Raw genomic sequence first — 9,968 nt, 5'->3', positions numbered from 1 at the left:
CACGACTGAGCTGATTTGAGTCTCTTGGCCCACCCTGAGCATCCTTTTGGCTGCATTTTAATGTCCTCTGGGTCGAGGTGCTGAAGGATGGGTGTGACTTGCCACCTGCAGCATCCAAAATAGCCTTTCCTCGGGCTGGGACAACCCGTCTTGGGGGGATTTGGGGGTTACTTGGGGCATTCAGCAGCAGTTTTTGCCTTAGGCAGCCTAAGAAAGACTGGGGGTGCTGGGGGGGGATAAAAATGACTTTATTTTGGTGTGTTGCTGCAGGAGGCTTTTGCAGCAGGCAAAGTAGTGAGGGAGCAGGTCCATGTGGACAAGGGGAAGGGATTTGGGGGGGATTAAAGGGTTAAAATTGCAGCGTGGCAGCTTTTTGCATGAAACCCCCGTGTGTGCCCCCATCCTGTGGGATCCAGGGGTGTCCCAGGGAAGGGGGTCCCATAAACCCTCCCTGGCAGCAAAGGGGTCCTGGGGAGATGCTCCTGCAGGGCTGCCAAGAAGAAACCCCCCTGCCTGGGCCCTCTGGGGGTGACCCCGAGGAGGAGGAGCAGGTGGGGAAGGCCCCGGGTTTGGGGCACATGCAGAGCCAGCGCTGCCCTGCCCCGCTGGGGACGCCTTTGGGGTGGGGAGGGGAACTGTACCCAGTTGCCTAAACCAGAGGCAACCCCAAGGAGGGGATGGGGGTAAACCCTGAGGAAGGGATGGAGGTCACCCCAAGGAGGTGATGGAATTAAACCCCAAGGAGGGGATGGAATTGAACCCCAAGGAGGGGATGGAACTGAACCCCGAGGACAGGGGGTGGAATTGAACTCCAAGGTGGGGATGGAATTAAACTCCAAAGTGATGGAACTGAATCCCCACAAGGTGGTGGAAGAAAACCCTGAGGAGGTGATGGGGCTAAACCCCAAGGAGGGGATGGAACTGAACCCCAGGGAGGGGATGGAACTGAACCCCAAGGAGCTCATGGAGGTCACCCCAACAAGGTGAGGGAACTGAACCCAGGGAGGAGATGGGGGTGAACCCCCAGGTGATGGAACTGAACCCCAAGGAGGGAATGGAATTGAACCCAAGGAGCTCATGGAGGTCACCCCAAGGAGGAGATGGAACAATCCCAGGGAGAGGATGGAACTGAACCCCAAGGAGCTCATGGAAGTCACCCCAAGGAGGAGATGGAACTGAATCCCAGGGAGGAGATGGAACTGAATCCCAGGGAGGAGATGGAACTGAACCCCAGGGAGGAGATGGAACTGAATCCCAGGGAGGAGATGGAACTGAACCCCAAGGAGCTCATGGAAGTCACCCCAAGGAGGAGATGGAACTGAATCCCAGGGAGGAGATGGAACTGAACCCCAAGGAGCCGACGCAGAGCGTCGGTGCCCGCACACCCCAAGGGCTCTTCACCAACGACAACCACAAGCAAGAACGGGGGGCCGGGAGGGTCCCCCGGGGGCCCCAGGTGACACCGGGAAGCCGCGGCCTCCCCGCAGCGCTCAGTGCATGGCGACGAGGACGAGCAGCAGGAGGGCGGCGAGCGGGGCGTCGGCGAGGCGCGGCCGGGCGCCGTTGGCCAGGACGTACTCGCGGTACTGCTGCACGCACATCTCGCGGATCACCTTGGTCACCACCCGGGTCTCCAGCTCCGCCTCGGTCTGGTTGAGCGCGGCGCCGGGCTCCGAGCCGTTCCTCCTGGCGGCGGGGCCGATGCTGTGCTCGGTGACGGTGATGTTGAAGCAGTCGGCCACGAAGACGTCCTGCGGCACGTCGGCGCGGCCGTAGTTGCGGAAGTACACCTGGTTGGGGTAGCGCGCGGCGTTCTCGTTCCACCAGCGGTACTCGTCGGGGCTGTCGAAGCGGTACTGCAGCCCCGACATGGCGCGGCCCACGGCGTAGCCGCCCAGCCCGCCCACCACGGCGCCCGCCGCCGCCGCGCCCGCCATGTGCTTGAAGTTGGTCTTGTGCTTGGGCCCCTTCCACGGCTTCTGGTTGTGGTAGGTGCCCCCGCTGGGGTTGTAGCCCGGGTTCCAGCCCGGGTAGCCGGGGTTGTGGGGGTAGCCGGGGTTGTGGGGGTACCCCGGGTTGTGGGGGTACCCCGGGTTGTGGGGGTAGCCCGGGTTGTGGGGGTAGCTGGGCTGGTGGGGGTACCCCGGGTTCTGGGGGTAGCCGGGCTGGCGGGGGTAGCTGGGCTGGCGGTGGCTGCCCGTGCCCCACGTGCCACCCCCGGGCTTGGTTTTGCCCTTCTTGGCCAAGGCGACGTCGGCGCAGACACCGAGGAGCAGCAGCACCAGGAGGCAGGAGAGGAGCGGCCTGGCCATGGCTGTGGGACACAAGGGACAAGCACAGGGGGGGTCAGGGCAGGGCACGGACCCCACGGGGCCCGAGGCTCCCGGTGGGGCACACACAGCACATCCCACCCCAAACCCGGCACGGAATGAACAGCTGCACAGTCCAGTGTGGGGGTCCTGCCCAAAAATGTTTATCCTCCCCAAAAATGTTTCTTCTCCCCCCAAAAATATTCATCCTCCCCCCAAAATGTTTATCCTTCCCCCAAAATGCTTCTCCTCCCCAAAAAATGTTTCTTCTCCCCCCAAAAATGTTTATCCTTCCCCCAAAAATGTTTGTCCTCCAAAAAATATTTATCCTTGCCCAAAAATGTTTATCCTCCCCAAAAAATTTTTCTTCTCCCCCAAAAATGCTTCTCCTCCCCCCCAAAATGTTTATCCTTCCCCAAAAAATGTTTATCCTTCCCCAAAAATGTTTGTCCACCAAAAAATATTTATCCCCACCCAAAAATGTTTATCCTCCCCCAAAAAATGTTTATCCTCCCCCCAAAAAATTTATCCTCCCCCCAGAGATGTTTATCCTCCCCAAAAAAAGTTTGACCTCCAAAAAATATTTATCCTTGCCCAAAAATGTTTATCCCCACCCAAAAATATTCATCCTCCCCCCAAAATGTTTATCCTTCCCCCAAAAAATGTTTGTCCACCAAAAAATATTTATCCTTGCCCAAAAATGTTTCTTCTCCCCCCAAAAATGTTTATCCTCCCCCCAAAAAATTTATCCTCCCCCCCAAAATGTTTATCCTTCCCCCAAAAAATATTTGTCCTCCAAAAAATATTTATCCTTGCCCAAAAATATTTATCCTCCCCCCAAAAAATTTATCCTCCCCCCTAAAATGTTTATCCCCACCCAAAAATGTTTATCCTCCCCCCCAGAAATGTTTATCCTCCCCAAAAATTTTTCTTCTCCCCCAAAAATGCTTCTCCTCCCCCCAAAAATGTTTATCCTTCCCAAAAAAAGTTTGACCTCCAAAAAATATTTATCCTTGCCCAAAAATGTTTATCCCCACCCAAAAATATTCATCCTCCCACCAAAATGTTTATCCTCCCCAAAAATGTTTCTTCTCCCCCAAAAAATGTTTATCCTTCCCCAAAAATGTTTGTCCACCAAAAAATATTTATCCCCACCCAAAAATGTTTATCCTCCCCAAAAATATTCATCCTCCCCCTCAAAATGCTTCTCCTCCCCCAAAAAATGTTTATCCTTCCCCAAAAATGTTTGTCCTCCAAAACATATTTATCCTCACCCAAAAATATTTATCCTCCCCAAAGATGTTTCTTCTCCCCCAAAAATGCTTCTCCTCCCCCCAAAAATGTTTATCCTTCCCCCAAAAAAATGTTTGTCCTCCAAAACATATTTATCCTCGCCCAAAAATGTTTATCCCCCCCCAGAAATGTTTATCCTCCCCAAAAAATGTTTCTTCTCCCCAAAAAAAGCTTCTCCTCCCCCCCAAAATGTTTATCCTTCCCCCAAAAAAATGTTTGTCCTCCAAAAAATATTTATCCTTGCCCAAAAATATTTATCCTCCCCCCAAAATGCTTCTCCTCCCCCAAAAATATTCATCCTCCCCCCAAAAAATTTATCCTCCCCAAAAAAATGTTTATCCTTCCCCAAAAATGTTTGTCCTCCAAAACATATTTATCCTCACCCAAAAATATTTATCCTCCCCAAAGATGTTTCTTCTCCCCCAAAAATGCTTCTCCTCCCTCCTAAAAATGTTTATCCTTCCCAAAAAAATGTTTGTCCACCAAAAAATATTTATCCTTGCCCAAAAATGTTTATCCTCCCCAAAAATGTTTCTTCTCCCCCAAAAATGCTTCTCCTCCCCCCAAAAATGTTTATCCTTCCCCAAAAAATGTTTATCCTTCCCCAAAAATGTTTGTCCACCAAAAAATATTTATCCTTGCCCAAAAATATTCATCCTCCCCCCCAAAATGCTTCTCCTCCCCCAAAAAATTTTTCTTCTCCCCCAAAAATGCTTCTCCTCCCCCCAAAAATGTTTATCCTTCCCAAAAAAATGTTTGTCCTCCAAAAAATATTTATCCTTGCCCAAAAATGTTTATCCTCCCCCAAAAAATTTTTATCCTCCCCAAAAAAATGTTTCTTTTCCCCCAAAAATGTTTATCCTCCCCAAAGATGTTTCTTCTTCCCCAAAAATGCTTCTCCTCCCTCCTAAAAATGTTTATCCTTCCCCAAAAATGTTTGTCCACCCAAAAATATTCATCCTCCCCCCCAAAATGTTTATCCTTCCCCCAAAAAATCTTTGTCCTCCAAAAAATATTTATCCTTGCCCAAAAATGTTTATCCTCCCCAAAAAATGTTTCTTCTCCCCCAAAAATATTTATTCTCCCCCCCAAAATATTATAGCTATGTATAACAGCTTTGCATTCAAGTGGCTCTTTATCCTCCCTAAAAACATTTATCCACCCCCCAAAAATATTTATTCTCTCCAAAAATATTCATCCTCCCCAAAAACCATTTAATCTCCCCCAAAAATATTTATTCTCCCCCCCAAAAATATTTATTCTCTCCAAAAATATTCATCCTTCCCCAAAACCCATCTGTATTTTTATGAAGTTTTACACTTAAATGCAGGTTTATTCTCCCCCAAAATATATTTATTCCCCCCCAAAAAATATTTATTCCCCCCCAAAAAATATTTATGCCCCCCAAAAATATTTATGCCCCCCCAAAAATATTTATCCTCCACCCAAAATATTTATTCTCCAAAAAAACTATTTAATCTCACCCAAAAATATTTATTCTCCCCCCAAAAATACATAATCTCCCCCCAAAATGCATAAGTATTTATATATATTTATAGTTTCACATATATGTGTGTGTTTATGCTCTCTCAAAATTATTTATTTTCCCTCAAAAATATTTATCCCCCCCTAAAATATTTATCTTTCCTCAAAATCCATATATATATTTTTATGTATAACACCTTCACTCTTAAATGAGTGTTTATTCTCCCCAAAATTATTTATCCTCCCCCAAACTCTTTATCCTCTCCCAAAAATATTTATCCCCCCCCAAACCGTGTATATTTTTATTTGTATTTTTACAGAGATCCCCTCGCAGTTTTTCCACAAGAAGTGGGAAAAGTTTTTGGAAAAAAGATGTTTCGATTAATTGGGAGGTGAAACCCAACTCGTGGAACCTGCTCTGCCCACCCAGAGGGTGCCAATGGGATTCCTGCCGAGCAGGGAAGGGATCCAGCCCCATCCCAAAGATTTGGGTGCCAGGAGGGTCCCGCCCAGCCCTGCCCGGGGGGCTCCGTGTTCCTTGGGAATTCAGCCCAAATCCCTGTTAATGTGCCGTGGGGGGAAAATCGGCATTTTGGGGTTGGGAGTGTCCCGCTGCCTCTGCTCGCTCAGCATTCCCTGCTTGGCATTCCAGGGGCACTGCCAGGGCTGGCCCACACCGAGGGTGGGATCCCCTTAACGAGCCATTCCCTCCCTGGGAATCCATCCCTGGGAATCCATCCCTGGGAATCCATCCCTGTAAAATCCATCCCTGTAAATCCATCCCTGAAAAATCCATCCCTGTAAAATCCATCCCTACAAAATCCATCCCTGTAAAGTCCATCCCTACGAAATCCATCCCTACAAAATCCATCCCTGAAAAATCCATCCCTGAGAATCCATCCCTGTAAAATCCATCCCTGTAAATCCATCCCTGTAAAATCCATCCCTGTAAAATCCATCCCTGGGAATCCATCCCTGTAAATCCATCCCTGTAAAATCCATCCCTGTAAATCCATCCCTGAAAAATCCATCCCTGAAAAATCCATCCCCATAAAATCCATCCCTACAAAATCCATCCCTGTAAAGTCCATCCCTACGAAATCCATCCCTACAAAATCCATCCCTGAAAAATCCATCCCTGAGAATCCATCCTTGTAAAATCCATCCCTGGGAATCCATCCCTGTAAAATCCATCCCTGTAAAATCCATCCCTGAAAAATCCATCCCTGAAAAATCCATCCCTGGGAATCCATCCCTGTAAAATCCATCCCTGTAAAATCCATCCCTGTAAAATCCATCCCTGTAAAATCCATCCCTGGGAATCCATCCCTGTAAAATCCATCCCTACAAAGTCCATCCCTGGGAATCCATCCCTGTAAAATCCATCCCTGTAAAATCCATCCCTGTAAAATCCATCCCTGGGAATCCATCCCTACAAAATCCATCTCTGTAAAATCCATCCTTGTAAAATCCATCCCTGTAAAATCCATCCTTGTAAAATACATCCCTGTAAAATCCATCCCTACGAAATCCATCCCTGGGAATCCATCCCAATAAAATCCATCCCTACAAAGTCCATCCCTGGGAATCCATCCCTGTAAAATCCATCCCTGTAAAATCCATCCCTGTAAAATCCATCCCTGTAAAATCCATCCCTACGAAATCCATCCCTGGGAATCCATCCCTGTAAAATCCATCCCTGGGAATCCATCCCTATAAAATCCATCCCTACGAAATCCATCCCTGTAAAATCCATTCCTACAAGATCCATCCCTGTAAAATCCATCCCTAGAAAATCCATCCCTGTAAAATCCATCCTTGTAAAATCCATCCCTGGGAATCCATCCCTGTAAATCCATCCCTGTAAAATCCATCCCTTCAAAATCCATCCCTGTAAAATCCATCCCTAGAAAATCCATCCCTGTAAAATCCATCCTTGTAAAATCCATCCCTGAAAAATCCATCCCTGTAAAATCCATCCCTACAAAATCCATCCCTATAAAATCCATCCCTATGAAATCCATCCCTATGAAATCCGTCCCTACAAAGTCCATCCCTGGGAATCCATCCCTGTAAAATCCATCCCTGTAAAATCCATCCCTGTAAAATCCATCCCTGTAAAATCCATCCCCAGAACACCCACCAGGTGTAAATCCCTTGGGAATACCTTTGGAAAATCCCTGCCGGGCCCTGCGGAGGCTCCTCCCTGCCCAGCCAAGGGCTCTGAGCTGCCGCTCCCCTCCTCTTTAAGAAGCCAGAGCACATTTTTCCCCCTTCCCGAGGCTGTTCCACCCCCAAAATCCCAGGCCAGGATGGCGAGGGGCCGTTCCGGCTGCGGGGGGGCGTTCACAGCACCCTTGGCTGTGCCTTCCCCTCGTGCAGCAGCGCCGAGCAACCAAATTTAGGTCCTACATGGTCGGTTGGTTTGTTCCTGCAGCCGCTGATGGAGCAATTCCCTGGAGATTCCCTCCGTTCCCCCGGGATCAGCTCAGTGCGGGCAGCAGGTGACGGTCCCTGCTGGGATATCGCGGCCAAACAAGCCCCTGTTTAGGGCAGAAATGTTTCTGTTGCCGCCTAGAATTGTTTTTATGGGCCCTAAAAAGCAAATTAACCCTTTTCGGGTTCAGGTAACGATGTAATTCCTTCCACCCCCACCCCACAGTCGGGTGTTATACCCAGAGATGTTGGAATTCAGAGCCTTTTTGGGTGGGATCATCAGCCAAAGGCCTCGGGAAAAGAGCAGGGAGATGCCCGAACACGTTCCCGGGGATGGGGAGAATTCCAGGCTGGAGCTCATGGAACAATGTGGGGGCAAAGGACGGGCTGTGGAGCCTCCCCCGCTCCAGCTCCCACCGCTGGGCCGGGGATGAGCTCAGGGGGGTAAAAACAGCCGAGAGACGCGGCCAGAGCAACAACCCCGGGGAAAGCTCCTCGGGCGCCCAGAAAAACTGGGAAACGGGAAGGGAAAGGCAACAAAATGGCAATTTTTAGAATATTTTTTTGGAGAAAGTGGTTTCCAAGGAGGAAAAATGAGCCCGTGGAGGAAAAATGAGGTTGTGGCAAAGCCCCGGGGGATGTTCCAGCCCAGCCCAGCCCTGACCTGCTCCTCGAATTGCTGAGAAACAGGGCACGGGCTCGTTAGCGCCGCGCTAATTAGCGAGGGCTGAGCTTCACCCCCACTAAATGGGCTCCCTGGCACAAGCCTGGGCGGGGTGGGCACCGGGGAGACGCTTCCCGGGGCTGGGAATGCGCTGCTGGCACAGAATATTCCTGCTGCGTAACACTGAGAGTCAATTAGCAGGTATTTCTTTTCCCCGACTCTCTTTATCCTTCCTCCGCTCGGATGGGGGAAATTAGGGATGAATCCGGGAATAATGAGGGATGAGTCCGGGAATAAATTAGGGATGAATCCGGGAATAAATTAGGGATGAATCCGGGAATAAATTAGGGATGAATCCGGGAATAAATTAGGGATGAATCCGGGAATAAATGAGGAATGAATCCGGGAATAAATCAGGGATGAATCCGGGAATAAATTAGGGATGAATCCGGGAATAAATGAGGGATGAATTCGGGAATAAATGAGGGATGAATTCGGGAATAAATGAGGAATGAATCCGGGAATAAATGAGGAATGAATTCAGGAATAAATGAGGAATGAGTTCGGGAATAAATGAGGAATGAATTCAGGAATAAATTAATAATAAATCCGGGAATAAATGAGGAATGAATTCAGGAATAAATTAATAATAAATCCGGGAATAAATGAGGGATGAATCCAGGAATAAATGAGGAATGAAACCGGGAATTCTGCGCTCCTCCAGGGCCCGGGGGGAGCGGAAAATGGAGGCTGCGAGGAGCGATCCCGAGCAGCGATTCCGTGCGCGGGGTTGGCAAGGAGGAGGTTTGGGTTTGGAGGGAAAAACCAACCCCCTGGAGCCAAAATAACTGCGGGAATAACCTTGGGAAGGTGCCCGTGGCGAGGGGGGGAAGAGAGGGAGGTGGGGAAGGTGGGAGGATGCCCGGAATGGGGGGCCGGTCCCTCCTGGCCAGGTCCTGCTTTGGGGGACATGGAAATTCCAGGCTGGCGGTTTGGAAAAGCTCTCTGAAAATGTCACCTTTGGGTTTAGAAATCCCCTCCCCTCTCCTTTTTCCCTTTTTTTTTTCCTTATAATCCCCCCAAACAACGAGGGGGCAGCTGGAGAAAGGAAAAAACTCTCTCCTTACTTTTTTTTCCCATTTAATCCCCCCAAACAACGAGGGAACAGCCGGGAAAGGCAAAAACCCTCCAAGAAAAAATTCCCCACCGGCATCAGCGCCGGGTAAACAAGCGCCGGGCACAGCCGAGCTCCGGCTCTTAAGGAGCCGCTGGAAAGGGCTGGTTTAAGGCAGCGCTGGCCGGGAAAGGAGCAGCTCCTCATCCCGAGCCCCGAAACCCCCCTGGCCTCGGGATTTATCCCCCCGGAGCCTCCCCTTTTCCCGCACTCACCGCCCGGAGCTCCTTCGCTGCTCGGCTCGAGGTGATTCAGCCCCGGAGATCGGGGAAGGAATAAATAGGGAGAGGGAGGAGCTGGAGCTGCGCAGCCCGAGCCTGCCCTGCCTGGCTGAGCTCCAGCGCTTCCCGAGGGAATCCCGCGGCCAGCGGCGCCCGCAAATCCGGGATGCGCCCCGAAAATCCGGGATGTGCCCCAAAATCTGGGATGCGCCCCGAAAATCCGGGATGCGCCCCGAAAATCCGGGATGCGCCCCGAAAACCTGGGATGTGCCCTGGAAATCTGGGATGCGCCCCGAAAATTCGGGATGTGCCCCGAACATCTGGGATGTGCCCTGGAAATATGGGATGTGCCCCAAAATCTGGGATGTGCCCCAAAAATCTGGGAT

General features: G+C 50.2%; 1 protein-coding gene across 2 annotated transcripts; it reads right to left on the bottom strand.

The window, feature by feature from the left end:
* Positions 1–1,401: 1,401 nt before the first annotated feature.
* On the bottom strand, positions 1,402–9,656 carry PRNP (prion protein (Kanno blood group)). Of its 2 annotated transcripts, XM_071579128.1 has the most exons (3): positions 9,577–9,623; positions 7,500–7,630; positions 1,402–2,314 (listed from the first exon to the last, which is right to left on the bottom strand). In XM_071579128.1, the coding sequence occupies exon 3, from the start codon at positions 2,310–2,312 to the stop codon at positions 1,491–1,493; it is 822 nt and encodes a 273-aa protein (XP_071435229.1). In that variant the 5' UTR covers positions 2,313–2,314; positions 7,500–7,630; positions 9,577–9,623; the 3' UTR covers positions 1,402–1,490. The 2 variants fall into 2 exon arrangements, with proteins under 2 accessions (XP_071435229.1, XP_071435228.1); XM_071579127.1 differs by lacking the exon at positions 7,500–7,630 and having other exon boundaries at positions 9,577–9,656.
* Between the last annotated feature and the right edge of the window lie 312 nt (positions 9,657–9,968).

The sequence above is a fragment of the Pithys albifrons genome, chromosome 29 (assembly GCF_047495875.1).
Source record: "Pithys albifrons albifrons isolate INPA30051 chromosome 29, PitAlb_v1, whole genome shotgun sequence".
NCBI classification, from domain to species: domain Eukaryota; kingdom Metazoa; phylum Chordata; class Aves; order Passeriformes; family Thamnophilidae; genus Pithys; species Pithys albifrons.
Note: the sequence above shows the minus strand (reverse complement) of the source record. Positions and strands in the feature narration are given on the sequence as shown.